General features: G+C 34.9%; 3 protein-coding genes across 4 annotated transcripts; 1 reads left to right on the forward strand and 2 right to left on the reverse strand.

Annotated features, from left to right (window-relative positions):
• Window positions 1-1,279: 1,279 nt before the first annotated feature.
• LOC111685898 (Golgi apparatus protein 1) lies at window positions 1,280-8,448 on the reverse strand. Of its 2 annotated transcripts, none has more exons than XM_046952274.1 (6): window positions 6,276-8,448; window positions 5,690-6,217; window positions 5,193-5,561; window positions 1,739-2,108; window positions 1,545-1,651; window positions 1,280-1,477 (listed from the first exon to the last, which is right to left on the reverse strand). In XM_046952274.1, exons 1-6 carry the CDS (start codon window positions 8,109-8,111, stop codon window positions 1,307-1,309), a joined length of 3,381 nt encoding a protein of 1,126 aa, XP_046808230.1. In that variant the 5' UTR covers window positions 8,112-8,448; the 3' UTR covers window positions 1,280-1,306. The 2 variants fall into 2 exon arrangements, with proteins under 2 accessions (XP_046808230.1, XP_023303943.2); XM_023448175.2 differs by having other exon boundaries at window positions 5,705-6,217; window positions 6,276-8,446.
• Window positions 8,449-9,412: 964 nt separating this feature from the next.
• LOC111685902 (superoxide dismutase [Cu-Zn]) lies at window positions 9,413-12,067 on the forward strand. Its single transcript, XM_023448177.2, has 3 exons — window positions 9,413-9,570; window positions 11,346-11,564; window positions 11,627-12,067. Exons 1-3 carry the CDS (start codon window positions 9,505-9,507, stop codon window positions 11,801-11,803), a joined length of 462 nt encoding a protein of 153 aa, XP_023303945.2. The 5' UTR covers window positions 9,413-9,504; the 3' UTR covers window positions 11,804-12,067.
• Window positions 12,068-13,673: 1,606 nt separating this feature from the next.
• LOC111685899 (ATP-binding cassette sub-family F member 3) lies at window positions 13,674-16,975 on the reverse strand. Its single transcript, XM_023448176.2, has 8 exons — window positions 16,292-16,975; window positions 16,015-16,232; window positions 15,285-15,932; window positions 15,051-15,224; window positions 14,663-14,843; window positions 14,288-14,597; window positions 14,132-14,223; window positions 13,674-14,068 (listed from the first exon to the last, which is right to left on the reverse strand). The coding sequence occupies exons 1-8, from the start codon at window positions 16,634-16,636 to the stop codon at window positions 13,913-13,915; spliced, it is 2,124 nt and encodes a 707-aa protein (XP_023303944.1). The 5' UTR covers window positions 16,637-16,975; the 3' UTR covers window positions 13,674-13,912.
• Window positions 16,976-18,523: the final 1,548 nt, after the last annotated feature.

Here is an 18,523-nt window from a genome sequence, read left to right on the forward strand (position 1 = left end):
CCCTAGGACATTGGCAAATGATATGCTCGATCGTCTCTACTTCCTCCTCATCTTCGCATTACCTGCAATATTCCGGTACACAACTGTTTACTGACAAAGGTTCTAACTGAGCAGTGTCCAGTTAGAAACCCTATCAGAGCCCTTAGACTGAGTCTGACCAGTCCTACAAGTATTTTGGTAGCATCCATATCAAGTTTTGGCCACAGGGCCCATGTCACCAAGGGCATTTCTACAATCTCCAACTAGGTGCGTGTGTACCGTATGACAATCCACTAAGAGCAGCTTGTCACAATCGTCCTTGGATCGATATGATTTCTTATCACATCCGTCGCTTTCCAGATCGCTAGGATATCTGCTTGGAAGACACTACATTCGTCTGAGAGTTTATGTTAATATCAGCGTTATATCAGCGATATAAAAGCATAGATCGCGCTTATTGTCATTCGTTGGAGGATCTCTCTGACATTAGTCATTTAGGTTTTATAGAAACATATATGTCAAATTGACATATGGATCCAATTTCAAATTTTTTTCCTCTATTTTGATGAAATCCTAGAATTCCTTGTTCCAAGGTGATAAATTTTAAAAATTGTTCTAGATGTTTTTAAGAAATAGAATAACGACAAGTGTTTCTGGATATTTTATCTAATTTTCGTGATTTTGTTGAGAGTGATAAGCGCTTAAGTTATATCAACAAAAAGTCGTAAGAAAAAGCATTATTAAAGTGTTTTTTATCAAAAAATTACTTTAAAATTATATTAATTATTTAAACGATCTCACATACATACATACATATTATTTTAAACGTTTAACAAATAAAAAAAGTTTAATTTAACTTTTAAAAATATATTTTTTAACTTGTTTTAAATTCTCAATTTTTCATTTAATGAAAAAAGAAATCATGGAAGATTAAGATTATTTGGACAAAAAAAAAAACAAAATATATTTTTTTATTAATTTCTTAATATTAAATTAAAATCATATTAATAAGTATAATTAAAAAAAAATAAAAGCTTTTAAAAAAACATGGAATAAAGTTTGACTAAACACAAAAAAAAAAAAAAACAAGAAAAACAAAAATTATATTAAAAAGGAAATGCTAATTATTATATATAATGGTGTTTGTTTTGATGGTGGTTTTCTTTTGGACGTAACTAATTCGTTCTAAAAGATGTTAAGTATTTCTTATAATTTCCATTAAAACACTTATATAATTCTAACAAACGTGGCTAGACTTTTTTTTAAATATTTTTATAAAAAAAAACATATATTAAGTCACTTTTGTATCATACTTAATTAATAAATATTATTTATTTTTAGTATTCATTGCACGTTTTGTAACACGACCCAAAAATATACCCATTATAAAGATCATGCCCACCGCTGTCATAAGTATAACAATAAAGAATTTTTTAGCTGGTGAGCTAACAACTTGATTAACTAATTGTTCCATATTTTCCGGTGGTTGTACTAAGACCTAAATGTTTATTTTTTTGTTTTTAAAGGTTTTATTGAAAATTGTAAAATTTAAAAAAAAAACTTACCGTATCAGCATTTCTAAACATTTCAATGCGTTTTTGTAATTTCAGGCGACAATCCTGTTCCATGGCTTTGGAATGATCTTGTAAAACTGTTTGTAAACATTTCAATTCTAAAGGAAAACAAGAAAAAACAAAAATTATTTAAATCGTTTTAAGTTAAAGTTATAGCTTTTCAAATAAATAAAAATAAAACTTACTTCTTCCATTGCCCTTTTTAACATTCGAACAATAACGTAATAAATCATCTGTACAGGCTTCTTCTAATATAGGATCCACATGTATATCAGCCTTAGCTTCAGCTATCAATGTCGCCACTTCTAAACGACAATCTTTATTAATGATTTTTTCATTAAGGAATGCATTCTTTAGACATTCTTCGACTAAACCATGTTCTTTAACCATTTTTTCGGGATGACACAGAACGGCAATTTCATGTTTACAGAATGTTTGCAATAAAGGATTTAATTTATAGTTGAGCGCTTGCTCTTGCAGTATTTTCACCATTTCCTGTGAACATTCTTCGTCTAATAATGATTTACGGAATTTGTCTTTTAGACATTGTATAACCTAGAAAATGTTAAGGGAAATAATGGAATATTGAGAAATTTAATGATTTATTTTAGAATCAAGTTCACATCCCATTTAGCGTAACCTAACCTAAGAATCTTTGTAGCATTGTATCACATCTAAACATCATCTATTTAACTCACAAGTTTAATGAAAATTTATCGTAACACCTGTTTTTGTAACAGCTAAAACTATACAATAATCTGATTCGGTGGTTTTGCATCCATGTTCGGCTGTTGTTGTAACAGCTAAACTTTAGAATAATCTAGTTGGGGGGGTTCTACATCAATGTTCAGGTACTTTAACTGGATGCGTCCATAGGCTTGGCTAATCAGTTGAATATGTGGTGGTTTTTTGAGGACCCTGACCACATGCAGAACATTCGTTGGGGACGACTCGGTCTATACGTGACCAGTAGGCTCCATCCCGATCTTAAATGTGCCAGAATTACTCATGTTTTCCGCTGCAAGTTTTCTTCCGTGCCTGCTAAGAACGGTGAGCAACCCACAAGTACGACATTCATGCGGTATCCTACGACCGCGGAATTTATAGCGTTTCTATGAATATCGTTCAAAGCTAACGTATACCAAGACAGTTCCAGTGGATCCTGCACATATCTGCATGACTCCTTCGATGACATCCCAGGAGACACTGTTCAGTCTATATGACATTATTGTCTTTAATGAGAGGACTTATGTCCTCGGTTCTTTGCACCGGAACAACTCGGAGTTCATAGAACAACGACCAAGGATTGACAACCCAGTCACACCGACTTTACACATATGTATTCTCTATTCTTCTTTTTTCATTTAAAGGGCATACTATTCCGGCAAATCTGCTCCGTATTCTTTTGGTCCGAGCCGGAGTTGAACAAAATCCAGGACCATGGTACTGTTCTGTTTGCACTCTAACAGAACATCAGTTGAGGGTACCGTTTGCAATGAGTGAGTTCACTTCAGGAAAGATACCAACCGTAACTGCAGCGGTCTTAATAATCTTGGGGAGTGGAGTGATGGTTTCGTTGCCCCGTGTTGTACCAATAGACAACGCAGCCCTTCAACGTCAACAACATCGCTATCGCGCACGGTTACATCTTCTCCTCTTCAACAGCGTCTAACCCAACAGCAACACAGGCTACAACAACAAATAAACGCGATATCCTTCAACGGAAACACGGATATCTACAAATTGAATACCTTACAAAAGTTCTCAATTCGTCGATATCAACCCTAATAATAACCGAGTTCTGGAAACAGGGTAGGATTCCCTTGCTGAAGCCAGGGAGAATCTTACAGGCCTATCTCCCTTCTGTCACCATTTTCCAAGAAACTTGAGGCACTTCTCCCGGAACTGCAGCAACACCTACATCCACCAGATCATCAACATGGATTCCGCCTAAAGCGCAGTACAACAACAACTTTAACCGCCATCACCACACACGTTTGTCACGGCCTTAATTAAGCCCGACTATGTCAACGAACGTTGCTAGTGGCACTCGACCTATCAAAACGTTTGATACGGTAAATCAAGCCATTCTCTTCAGAGAAATTTTCACATCTGATCTCTACGACAACACCAAGAGATGGCTTGTGAATTACATGTGTGGACGACAGTCATTTGTGGAGTTTAGAAGCAAGAGATCTAAATCTCGTTGAATTAAAAAGGAAGTACCCCAAGGTGGAGTCCTTTATCCGATCCTTTTTAATTTCTACATGTCTAAACTCCCAACACCGCCGGACTGCGTCCGAATAATATCTTACGCCGATGACTGCTCGATATTGGCCACGGGCATTAAAATGGATGACCTTCGCCTGATAAACAGTTACCTATGTGATCTTTCCAGCTTCTTCCATTCGAGGAATTTAAAAATATAACCAACAAAATCCTCAGAAACTCTCCTTACCACTTGGAGTAAGGAAGTAGGGCTAGAACTGGACGTGACAGTCGATTTCGAAAAAAATTCCGAAATCATCCCTAAATACTTCGTGTCACTTTCGATAGCCTCCTTGTGTCGTTCGCGCACATCACTGTAATCTGTATTGTGTTTGTTAACTACCTTACAAACGATTGTCCGGTCACTTAGAGAAGCTCCGAACCGAAGATGCTTTCAGTCATGGAACACAACAGCATTCTGTCAAAGCAGTTCCTACTGGGATGTCATCAGAGGAACCACCATCTAACTGTGATAGTATAATACTTGGAGGTCGTCCCCCACTTGTTGCAAACGAGGAACGAAACCTACCACTTCGTACTAGAGTTGTATTGCCACAACTTAAACTCATACTGGTTGAGAATAAACGACTGCATACAAGATTTCTGCCCTGCGTGGGACACAAGACCAATGTTCAACACCTTTTTAACTGCAGGGCAAATCCAACTCAATTGGAACCTGATTAACTTTGGACCCAGCCGTTAGATGCGGCTCGTTAACTGGGTTTAGATCTAACTGATTTAGATTAACAGAGCAAAGAAGAAAAAGAGTAGCGAATAATTTTTAACTATATATAGTGTAATTTCAGCTGTTGCTGCTACAACAACAACAACTGGTCGACGAATTGTTTTATATGTATCTAACAAGATTTCTTTATCCATACCCCAAGAGCTGCCGCTTTCGCTTTGAGGAATTTGTTTTGAACTACGCAGTTTTTTGAACAACAATTTTGACGGCTTTAAATATTTCTATGCTGGGTAACACTTAGCGAAAGGATACCACATCGGAGCAGCATAATTGACTGACCAAACTGACTGACTGGTTAGCGCTTTAAAGAACTTGTTTCTACTCCGCAATCTGTGCGTAATTATAGAGGCATGAAGCTGCTAACAGTTATACTTTTGGATGGTTCACATTTTAGTGCTTTTGGTTAGTGGTTACCACCTGCATCCCAAATAAGAAGCCAGTGGCGCAGTAAAAAATATTGTATTTTTTCAAGATAGCCATTCTCTGTAATGTTACAATTCACACACCTTGTGCGGTAATGGGAAGTTTAGATAGGTAGAAGTTAAACAGAAGGGGGATAGGACATCGCCCTGTGGTACTCCATTTGATTGATATAAATATATTATTTTAAAATATCTTCCACTTACCTTGCCATTGAGCTCTTCATTTGGTTCGGCTTTAGCTACAATATCTGAACAATAACGATCGATATTTTTACCGCAATGTAATTGTAATGTTGGATTAAATCTAAAATCAGTATTTTGTTCAATCATACGATTAACCACCACCAAATGGCAGCGGGCATCAAATGTCGGATCATCTTTATAGGTTTTCAAACAATCCAGCAAACGCATAGGATCTGTTTTCGAACAATATTTATAGGTCATTTCCTTGCAAGTATTGATTAATGTATAATCAGTGGCACTGTCGCCCAATTCGGATTTTTTCACCAAAAATATAGCATGATGACAGGAATTTCCCAAGCGTGGTGTATTCATAGCTAAACATTCTAAGGCCTGGAAAATTAAACAAATATTTTAAAAATTACATATTTTAGCTAATAATTTCTTGATTTTGTTAAAAAAAGAAATGAAATGAAATTAAAAGTTAATGTGATGTTTTTAATGAAAAAAGTAGAACTTGCATTCTTGTTATTCACCTCTCCTGGTCCCTTTTTGTCGGAACAAAACTCTTCGATCTCCTTGCTACAGGCATTTGCCAATTTTGGATCTAAAGCCAATGATTCTCTCTGCTGATATAATTGAGCCTTAACTTGTTGTCTACATTCTTTGGGTATACGGGGACGTTGACCACGTATTGTGTCATTACGCATTACCTCACTGAGACATGCAACAACATCATTTTTGGTTCTACTACCCGAACAAAAACGCACTACATATGGACGACACGCTTCTTTAAACTTATAGGTGAAATGATAGTTTTTCAAGGAAATTATTTGAAAATGTTCTATAGCAGCACGACATTTGAGATCCTGACGTAAATCGGCATCATTTTTATGAGAAATTAAACAATCCATCATATCGCCCTTGTCCTTGCCACCCTTGAGTATGTGACTGCAGTGAGTCTTCATGGCTTCGGTGCAAACAGACATTATAACAGGATTCAATTCAACATGGGCAGCCTCTTCCTCTGTGTATTGTGTGACAGCTTCCTAAAGTAAACAACATGTTTAGAAATTTGCACAAATAATATACATTTCACACACTTACCCTGCAGGAAGTTTGTAGTTTTTCCAAATGAATTTGCAAACAATCCATTTCAGCACCTTTACCGGTATTTTCAAAACAATAATAGGACAAATCTTCTATACAGGCATCCTCAACTTCAGGTATTAGATCTACCGAGACAGCTCTTTGGCGCATAACACGTTTAACTTCTTTAAAACAGGCGGGTCTAAGGGAATTTTGCTCATCATCACTATAGGCCATGCGATGAAGACAGGGCAGTATGAGTGGTCCTCGCTCAGGATCCATTTGTATATCGGTAACATCATCCCATTGTTTTTTGGCATGACAATATTGAATGGCATCATCATGGCAATGTTTATACAATTGAGGATCCAATTTAAAGTCCCTGGCCACAAAATATTGTATAAGCAGCAATGAATGTTCACAATCAGGAGTCATGGCAGGTGTACCTAGTTGCTCCATCAAACAAGACATAACACGAGCATCACCACCATCTGTATCACGACACGCTACATCAACAACTGGTTTACAGTTTCTCCGTAAAACCGGATCGACACGCCAATCCTCACCAACATCCGATACCTTTATAAGATTTTCCAAAGATCTTTGGCACTGAGAGGTAATGCGTCTATCCTTGCGTCTTTTGCGTGCATGTTCCATCAAACAATGAATAATTTCTCCTCCCGTTCCTTGGCCCATACCAATGTTCGATAATTTATCAACATTTCCACAGAATTTCGGTATATCATCGGAACAATCATTAAGAATTTCCGGTGACAATTGACCATCTGACATTAACATGCGCCGATGATCGTCAATTTCAGCCCTGCATTCGGGAGCTATTTTTGTGCCATTCTTCTCTACTGTTTCCAAACAAAGGAGAATCTGAGCTAAACGTACCTGTTTATCCTCGGATACTCCACGACGGCAATGATGTTGTTTAATGTCATCCTTACAAGCCTTTGCTAAACCATGAGAAATACGATAGTCTTTGGCTATCTCGCGATCTCTCTGTGATATCTTATCGCTACAGCGGTTGCTCATGGCAGGATTACTTTTATTTTTTACCAAACATTTAAAGGCTCCCGGTGTGCCAGTCACTTCTTGTGGACACAAATTTTTTAAATCCACTGAACAGATTTCAAAAAATTTCAAATCTGCTTCTTGTAGTTCAATACGTGCAATACTTAATTTACAAGGTTGTCCCAGAATATCGGCACCTGTCTGCTGCAAACAATCTACAGTTTCCAATTGGGATATAGGTCTGTGTTCTATATTCAAACGACCACATTCCAATTGATCTATTTCCATAGAACAAGAATTGAAAAAGTCTCCAAGATTTTCAAAATCAGGAAAGAACACAGCATGTACACGTTTAATGTAAGAACGACATTTATTGCCATGTTCCAATTGTAAAGCGCGGTCCTTAATACACGTCCATATATCTACGGCATTAATACACGACTCCAATGAGTCTCTTTCTTTGGCACATTGGCTCTTCAATAGATTATCTTCTACCCATTTCGCTCTTATCATTTCTTTCGTCTCTCGCCATATAGCATGTTGACATTTATCTGGCATTGCCTCCAATTGACTAGATGTAAAAGTTGACACACATTCTAAGATCGCAAGGTTATCAGTTGTTTTAATGTGCGTACACAGTGTCTTCAGTTCCTCGCAGTCATGGTTATCGATTAGAGAGTGATCCTTGGATGCTAAGTTTGCATCGACCGCTGCTCTTGCAGTACGTAATAGTTGTTTACCTTCTTGTGTCTCCTTAAAAACAGCCTGTTGTATTGTTTCGTCAATCAGCAAGCCGGTCGTAAATAATAGAAGAAGTATGAACTTGTTTTTCATCCTTACTGTTTTATTAAAACTCTTTTACACATTTGTTAATTGGCTGAATTTTTATATTACAAAGTCTATTTTTATTAATTAACACGTATTAATAAAAATTATTTACTTTTTTCGTCTTTTTTGTTAACACACACTAGAGCTCTGTGCCGACAAATATTATCGAAATCGGTGGGTGGCTAACATTAGAAATATATTGGCGGCGGCTTAAAAGTAGCTGTAAGCTGGCTAAGTTTTCAACTGCGTTTAGTTTTAAAATTTTCAACGGTTTTAAATAAAAACGGAATCCGAGAGAATAGCAATTGGGATTTTGGAAATAAATATTTTAAAAATTGGGATAATACCAGAGTAGGAAATTCTTGTATTCGTGAATACTATTTATGTATTTCTATCGATATATATTTGAAGAACAAAAAAATACCAAAACTACTTTATTTAGGTCATCACTTACGACGGGCACTAGGTATCTTATTGCAAGTTCTTTTCGGACTTATACTTCTTAGTTATATATGAACCGATTTTGCTGATATATGAAGATTCGAATCTTGAAAATATCTGGTGTCTTCTTAAAACTGATTTTAACAAACACACAGATGGACAGACGGAAAGACGAACATAAAGTCGATAACACGGAAATTTTTCCAATAAATCGGTAATTATATAATTAAAATATCGAAGACTAAATAAATCAATTCAAAATGTTTCTGTTTTTATTGCAAATATTTGAAAATATCAAAGTAAATTAATAAAGTAGCATCACTTGAACAGCTGACTATTTTTTTTAACTATAGTTTCCATAGAAAAATAAAATTAGTTGTCAAAGTTTGTTTTGTTTGTTAACATTGTTTATGTCGCCATTTTTAAATTGTGTTTTGCTATTTGTTAAAATTTGTGAAAAGTTGAAAAAATGAATTAAAAGTGGTTTTAAAGTAGTTTAAAAGTGTTATAAATTGTATAATATATAATAATTTAATTAAATCCTTAATATTTTCAACTTAAAAGTAATATTTTATATTTATGTTTTGTTCACTTTGTTGTTAAATAAAATTTTCTTAAATTTTATTTTGACACATTCTTAGATTATTCCAAAAACAAAATACATGTGTTTGTTGTAGATGTTGTTGTACAACAAGAGATGTCGCTACTTTATTAATTTACTTTGGAAAATATCTACAAGTCAAAAAATTAAGACAACAAAAGTTTAAAAGTCGACTTTTTGTTTCAATTATATAGAACCCTATCGGTAAAAACCGTTAGCCGCTGAGAAATTCCAGTCTTTCAGACGCCGTCAAAGAAATTGAACGGCTCTCTTATCTGCCACTCAAATAATTTTATTTTACTTGTAAAATTGAAGCTGAAATAATCACCACATAAAATCTAAGAAAATCTAAAGAAAATGGTTTGTAAAGCTGTTTGTGTTATCAATGGTGATGCCAAGGGTACCGTATTCTTTGAGCAAGCAGTAAGTACTTTAAAATTATTAATTAGTTACTAATTTCTATATTCTAAATAAAAAATTTCACAATTCGAGTGTGCATAAAAATTTTTCTATATAAAAGATTGAAGGTCAAGAACTAGTGTGTATGTAGTATATACATTATATGCAAGTCCATGTGTTGCTGTGTGTGTATGTTAAGCCGGCAGTGTTGTTGTCTAGAGAAGGGAAAAAGTCCACAGTCATGTTTATTTGAATGATTTTTTTATTGAGGTGATAGAAGTACTCGAAAAGAAATGATAATTTTTTTTTAATTTGAATATTATCTAGTCTATTTGTTGGTATATAATTATGCAATGTGTGTTTGTGTGTAATTTAAGTACTTTTTAGAATATTTAATATGTTTTTATTTACTGCGTTGTACCAAATGTTTTATATCAAATTCCAATTTTATTTGCATCGTTTAGAGGGTTGCCATCATCAATTTTAGAGTGTTTTAGGAAGTTATTTGTATTTTAAGAACCAGTGTACACTTAATAAGGTAGCCTCGTCCGCACAGCTGATCATCAGCTTTTACAATCTTATCTGTCAAAATTCCTGTTTGTTTACATAGAAAAAAAAAATCGCAAAAGGTGTAAAAATTTTAAAAAGTGAAGAAAATTATGGTTTTAAAGGAGTTTTCTAGGTCAATCGTGATTAAATGTCTTTGTTATCCTTCTCTCTTGATAAAAAAAGAAAATCTTTAGCTCCGGCATACGTTCCAAATCAGTTCCAACTATTTTTAACACGACCAATCACTTTTCACAAAAAACACGTTTAATTCGGAAAATTGGTCTTCCCAATAGATATAGTTATGATTTTCAGACATTCCACGTTTAATTAATATAATATATTAATATTAATAGTTAAAAATTTAAATAATTGCTAAAAACTCATATTTTTATTGTGTTTATTTGTTGCTTTTTCATTCTACACACACAGCTTTTTTTGACAGATGGGATTATTCTACAATAACAAATCGCCTGTTGTTTTTGTATTGTTGTATTTGTTGTAGCGACGAGGCTACCTTATTAAGTGTACACTGTTAAGAACTTTATTTTTTGAAGTCGACGTTTTATCGACAGACCTGGTCCACACTAGGAAACTTTTGTTGAGAAACGTTTTCTTAATTCTCTTTTATAGTTTCCTTAATGTCCACACATAGAAATTTTTGTTTCAGAAACTACGTGTAAATTGTACGAACCCAATAAACCAAACGATATTATAACGATATCGAAACGATATCACTTAGGTGATAAAATCTATCTCATTAATGAGAAGAATAAAAATTTTCCGAGTACGAGAAACTACGTACCGAGAGAGATGGATGATATTCTTTCTCTCTCACGCAAAATCAAAAGGTTCCCAAAAAAATTTTCCTAGTGTGGACCGGCAGACACAAGCAACATATATATACATTGAAAAATAAGTCAAAAATCAATTTCCGTAAATTGAAAACTTTGTTTTCAATTTTTATAAATTCCAAAAAGAGGCAACTACTTGTTTCATGATTGAATCCTTTAAATATTGAGTCCGTTTAAAATAGGATTTCAGTTGACTATAAAATTCGACAAAATCTACAATATTATAGTAGAAAAAACTTTATGATCTAAAGTAAGACTAGGTCAAGAACTCTATAATACATAAGTATGGGTTTCTATATTTGGAGACTATGTGTAAATGGAGGTGACAGTAGAAGGACAAGTTTACTATTAAACATGTTTCTTTACATATTGGTGTTTAATATTCCACATTTTTTTCAGGATGAAAATTCTCCAGTTAAAGTAACTGGTGAAATTAATGGTTTGGCCAAGGGTCTACATGGTTTCCATGTTCACGAATTTGGTGACAATACCAACGGCTGCATCTCAGCTGGTCCACATTTCAATCCCTGTGGCAAGGAACATGGTGCCCCCGGAGATGAAAATAGACATGTAGGTGATTTGGGCAATATCGAAGCCAGTGGTGATGGACCCACCAAGGTATGTTTAATTGCAATGCACTTCCGCTACATAAGTATTAAGTTTTCTTTTTTTTAATATAGGTCGAAATTTCTGACAAACAAATCAGTTTGTTTGGTGCCAACAGCATTTTGGGCCGTACCGTTGTTGTACATGCCGATCCCGATGATTTGGGCAAGGGTGGCCATGAATTGAGCAAGTCTACTGGTAATGCTGGTGCTCGTATTGGTTGCGGTGTTATTGGTATTGCCAAAATTTAAATTGAATTTATTTTTTGTCAACAAAACATATTTCCATTATAAAGACAACAAACTGTGTGCTCTTTTATTTTATTTAATAAGTTTTTGCATGCATACGATTTTGGAGTTCGGTTTAATATTTAATATTAAAGTCCTGCTATAGTAGTTTAAAAATGTATCATCATATGTTTACATTTGTTTAAAAGCCTAACTATCTAATAAATTTGTAATGTAATGATATTAACAAATAAACAACTTCATATACTGGTGTATTGAACAAATATATTCAGTTAAATCTTTTAATTTATTGTCGAAAGTAAAGGCGAAGAGACAGTTCAGTTCGAATCAATTTAAAATATGTTAAGAGCTGTTTTTTGAATTGGCAATCAAATGCTAATTCATAATTAGATTAGCTAATCTAATCCCCTCTTGATGTTTTTGAATACAAGATTCCTTTCTGTTGTTGTACAGCTAAAACTATACAATAATATAATTGGGGGGTTCTACATCAATGTCCAGGCCTAAAAATTAGGCTACTTCAACTGGATGCGTCCATTAATTCATCGGACATAGTGAAGTAGAGTTGGCTGAGCAGTTGAATATGCGGTGGGTGTGTCATGAGGGCCTTGACCACATGCAGGACATTTGTTGGGAGCGGCACGGTCTATACGTGACCAGTAGGCATTGAGTCTGCTGCTCCATCCCGATCTTGGCAGGATTTCTTCCGTGTCTGTTATGGGCCCCCAAGTACGATATTTATGCAATTTATGGCGTCTCTATGAAGTAAACTTTGCCTCCGCATTTACGCAATGGCGCCAATGTTTCCTTATTAAGGACAACACTCGCCTTTCTGACATTTCCCATCGGGGCAGAAACCCTCACCACCTTCCAATCATAGGTAGGTATGTGAGGATTTCCGCTTTGAAGGAGCGCCAGCATTTCCGCCGGGTCATGTGGCTCAGTTCGGATGGTGGCAATTGATCTCGGTCTGCGAGGAATTTCGCTTACCGGGATCACGTCCAACCTTGCACCTGGCCACACTTCCCCAAGGGACTGAATAGCTAGCTTGAGCAGTAGCGCAGAGCGCTCATTTGAACATGCTAGCAGCTTAATGTGACCCTGGAACCAACCAGCATCATCGTTTTGGGGGCGGGTCCTGGATTCTCGTTTAGGATCTTCCAGTACACGCCTAGCATCTTCTGACGGATAGTCAGATCGGCAGCAGGTCTAACCACTTCTGCCTCAGCTGGAGGATTGGAGCTCTTTAGCCTAGCCAGGAGGCTTTTCGCCCAATCAAGGGACGATTTCTCGTCTCTCGTTAAAACATCGTTGGGTTTGGCGCCATGACGCTCAACGATGCGCTCGGCGGCCCATCGATGAACAAAAGCCCTTCTGAAAGGTGTTTTGTGCCTGGGGGACATGGCGGCCGTGCGATGATCTTTCCTTTTACGATTTTCTGTATTTACGATTAGTTGACACACTCAATACAAGATTAAATTTCGCAGTGTTGCCATACAAAACAACAGAATTCGTCATTGTTTGTTATCAAAACAATGCATGTTTTACAAAAAAGAAGAAGACAATTGTAAATGTAATATGATTTTTTTTTTAAGAAAAACCTAATTGAGGTAAATGCAGTAGTAAAAAGTAGTCCGTCGATTTTTTACATTCTCATTATTATTGAAATAAAAAAACACATTTTTAATACATTTATAATTGTTTTTCTAAATATTTTCGATTTTTCTTCATTTATTTTATAGTTATATATTTTTTTGTTTTATTAAAAATATTTTATAAATACACGTTATTTATAAATATTTTAGTTACAATAGTGCAACTGATAACTTTTTGTTTTATTTATTTGTTTAAATTATAAATTCTTTCTATGTTGTTTTTGTGGGAGGCCATTTATTGTATAAATAAATTGTTTGTATAAATATCCTCATGTGTGTTGATAAAACATAATAATGGTAATATTTAAATAGGATGTTCCCTTTTCTCTCTATATATATTTATGTATTTTGTAACTATTTTTTTATGTGTTTTAGTTGAGTGTTTTGTTTTTGTTAAATATTTAAATGTATGTAAATATGTATTTAGAAAAATTAAACAAAATCACAATTGAGTAAATTAACTATTATTGGCTTCAATTTCTCTGTAAACTTCACATTTGTATTCGTCTAAACCACCTTCAATAGCGCGTACAGTACGATTGCCACAAACCCACAATTCTTTGCAAACAACTTTGATTAAACGTTCGTCGTGAGAAACTAAAATGCAACCACCCTGCAAATGAAAGAATAACAAATATTTATATTGACAGGTTGTTTTTGTTGTTGTAGAAATTACCTTAAATGCATTGATGGCCCTACCCAAGGCATCTATAGTTTCTATATCTAAATGATTTGTAGGTTCATCAAGTACCAGGAAATTGGGTTCAGCTAGAAAAAGAGTTTTTTATTAAAATTTAATTTTGTTTTTAATCTAAAGATTATTTTAACTTACCCATGCACATTTTAGCTAAAGCTACACGTGATTTTTGACCTCCAGATAAACTAGCTAGACTTTGTAAAGCTAAAGGACCCGATATACCAAAACTACCCAATTGACGACGATATTCTTCATCTGGCCGTCCGGGGAAGTTTTCAGCTAAAACTCCCACACAGGTTAAATTCATATTCAAGTGATCTACATGATGCTGGGCAAAGTAACCAATGCGTAAACTGCGATGCAGCACAATATTGCCCAAAGGTGTAGTCAATTGACCCACAATTATTTTTAGAAGAGTAGATTTACCGGCACCGTTTTCACCCACCTTTTTTGTGTTAAAAAATATAATTTGTTTACATTTAAATTTTAGACAAATTTCTAAAAACTTACAATACAAATACGAGAATCTGAATTGGCCGAAAGATTAACATTTTTAAATACCGGCAAAGGATCTTTTGGATCATATCTAAATTCAATATCCGATATGGCCAAAACTGGTGGATTCAAGGGTTCTACATCAGGGAATTTAAGTTTAGCTTCGACTTCCTTCTCAACTGGTTTCAATTCGGGTCTAAAAAATCAAAAATTTAATTCGAATAAACGTTCTTGTGATTGTGTTATAATACTTTCAAAGTTCTGTTATACAAATTTCTGTTCTAAAGCTTTAACATATGTAATGCTGTTAACTCATTTACGAATTTCTGTCTGTTAACTTTTAAAATATTTCTTAAGGTTTATGTCTTTGCTAGATAATGATGGATGTATTGTCTGTACTTACAGTTTTTCCAACATTTTAATTTTCGATTGTACTGAAGCCGCACGATTGGCATTATAACGGAAACGATCAATAAACTCTTGAACATGAGCACGATGAGCCATTTGCGCCTCATACTCACGGCGTTGAGCTTTAAGTTTTTCATTTTTAGTCTTTTCAAATTGTTCATAGTTGCCCCTAGCCAAAGAAAGATACCATTAGTAAAAATACTTTTAATTTATAGAGAAAATAACTCACTTGTAAGCCTCTAATTGCTGGGAATGTAAATGTATTATATCCGTTGGTACGGTATCTAAAAAGTTACGATCGTGAGATACTACCAGTATAGTGGTGGGCCAGGATTGTAAATAGTTTTCTAACCATATAATAGCTTTAATATCCAACATGTTAGTAGGTTCATCAAGTAACAACAAATCGGGTTTTGAGAAGAGAGCTCGTGCCAAAGCCAAACGCATACGCCAACCGCCGGAAAATGATTTTGTCGGTCTCGATTGCATATCGGTATCGAAACCTAAACCTTTGAGAATTACCGAAGCACGAGCTACCGCTTTATCTGCCTCGATATTTTGTAGTTGGGCATAGATTTCACTTAGTTCGTTGCTAAGAGCAGCATCTTGTGTGCCGCTATTTAATAGAGCCATGATTTCTTTTTCACGTGTTAAGAGACGAGTGCGCTCAAAGTCACATTCAAGTACACTGTCAACGGCCGGTGTATCATCACCCACTACTTCCTGTTCCACATGCAGGACCGAGATGTGTGAGGGTATTTGTAGTTGACGTTCCGATATCATACGTAGTAGAGTAGTTTTACCTAAACCATTGCGACCCACTAGACCATAACGTCGGCCAAATGACAAGAGGATATTGGCATTTTGTAGCAGAACTCTGTAAATTAAGCGCAAATCATTAACATTTATCGTTTATCTTTCAGCTCTTTAGGCTTTAAAGAAAATATGTTTTTACTTACTTTTCACCAAAAGCTAAATCGAAATTTTCAATTTTAATATCCATTGAACGATTTGTACCTTTGGCATCCATTTTGGTTGCTTTTTTATTTGTAACCTGAGAAGCTGTGGCTTGCTGCAGTTTAACAGGTGCCGCCGGTGCCTTAACTGCATCTTGACGTTTTTCTTGCTTTTGTTGCAGTTTAGCCTCGGCTTTAACCAATTTTTTGGTGTCAACTTTCTGCAATAAAATATGAAAACTTTAACATACCAAAACACTTTATAACACAATATACTTACATTAGAGTTATCCTTATTTACCAGCCATATACTATGCATATCTTTATCAACCGTTTCCATATCTTTTGCCATGTCGGCAATGTTGACAGGTGCATTTAACACTTTTTGTTCTACTGATTTGCTGTCAACCTTGATGATGTTATAGAATTGTGTGCATAAATCACGTATATTATCTTCGGTCTTTTCTATGCTGATACTTTGCAAAATATCACCCACAGCATCGTAGATGTCATCACAACTCTCAAAATCATCTAAACTGCCGGCTAGCACACCTTCGACATATTCCTTAAGCTCATTGTCCATGGCCGGAAATTCCTTCCTCAGTAACTCCGTTAATTGGCTCATTGTTATTTAGTTTTCTTCTTTCCAACAATGTGCTTATTTCAGTTGACCGATCTAGCCTTTACTAATATAGTGTTTTCTATTTTCACAATGTGTATCACCACTTCCACTCGCTCTCACTAGTTGCTTTTGGCAGATGACGTGTGTGTCTCTAATAAAAAAAAATCTTGTATGGATTTGTTCTTTTTTGTTTGATTTTCCGAAATCTTGTGATTTTAAAGACTTCCTTGAGTATTTTATTGAATATTGTTGGAAAAATGTGTATTAAAATTTTTTCACAAAATTTCTATCGTACAAAAAATTAATCCAACAAGCAGCACACATTCACACAACCAGGCAACAATACGTCAACTGTCAATCAAAAATCTGCGGCGGCAAATATTAACTTCGGCGGCGGTTGACACGGAAAACCTCGACGCATACAAAACAGTCATACGCCGCCTGCTTATTGCCGGCAAAATTTTTAAAATGTCTTTAAATAATTAATTAAATATTTATATTAATAAATAACTGATTCTATATAATAAGTACTGGCATTCATTATGATGGAAAATCTTCAGCGGATAGTCCCTGCTACTTTATAGACCTCTGCTATCAACTTAATGAAATGTTTCTGTGACAGCATTGCAAGCTAAAAACTATTTGTAGAGTTGCCTAAAAGTGTATTATATTAAATATGTAGTAGGTTGTAAAAAAAATGTTTGGTTTAAAAATAAGGAATTGTGTTACCGTTAGATATGTTGACCAAATTGTTTCTGCTGGGATGTCATTGGAGGAATCACAATTTTAACATCACACAGTTGGATACTCCCCCGAGGCATGTCAGAAAGGATCTTCGTATATACGAGGAAAACATATGCAGATATGTGCAGTATCCACTGGATCAGTCCTCGTATTCGTCAGCTTTGAACGACATTCATAATTCCCCATAAATTCCGCGGTCGCCGAATACTGCATGAATGTTGTACTTGGAGGCCGCCCATAGCAGACATGGAAGAAACCCTGCCGCGGAAAACAAGAGTAGTTCTGGCACAACTAAGATCGGGATCGAGCAACAGTCTTAATGCCGTCCCCAACGAATGTCCTGCATGTGGTCAGAGTCGTGAAAGCAAGTGTAGTTCTGGCACAACTAAGATCGGGATGGAGCAACAGTATGGCACAACAAAGATCGGGATGGAGCAACAGTCTGGCACAACTAAGATCGGGATGGAGCAACAGTCTCAATGCCGTCCCCAACGAATGTTCAGGTTCCTCATGACACCCACCACATATTCAACTACTCAGCCAACCCCACTTCACTCTGTACAATGGATTTTAGGCCTGGACATTGATGTAAAACACTCCTCCAATTAGCTGTTTTGGGGTTTTAAAAAAACAATCTGCTATCATTTACCCATTGATGCATTATACAGATTTCCTTGTTTTTCTCAAATAAAACAATTTTAAAATAAGATATTTTTTTTGTAGAAAAAATATATGTTTTTTTATTTTTATAAAAACAATATTGAAAAAAAATTATATTAATTAAAACGATATTTGTTTTAGTATTTAAAAAAAATTAACAATGATGCATTAAACCAAGTTTTGCAATTTTATTAGAAAAAAATGTGCTACTTAAAATTAGTTAAGTAGTTACAAAAAAAATTAAAACTAGAAAAAAATATTCAGAATAAAAACAGAGTTGATTTTTTTTCAATTATAAAAAAACAGTAATAACACAACAGTAGATTTAAATTAAACTTAAACAACTGCGGGGGGAAAAGGGATTTCAAATAATTTCATAGAAAAAACAAGAAGAAGAAAAAAATAAATAATAAATTCTAAATATTGAAAAAATAGCATAAAATATTAAACAATTGTGGGAAAATTGTTAGAATAAAAGCGAAATAA

Source organism: Lucilia cuprina, chromosome 5, assembly GCF_022045245.1.
Source record: "Lucilia cuprina isolate Lc7/37 chromosome 5, ASM2204524v1, whole genome shotgun sequence".
Classification (NCBI taxonomy): Eukaryota; Metazoa; Arthropoda; class Insecta; order Diptera; family Calliphoridae; genus Lucilia; species Lucilia cuprina.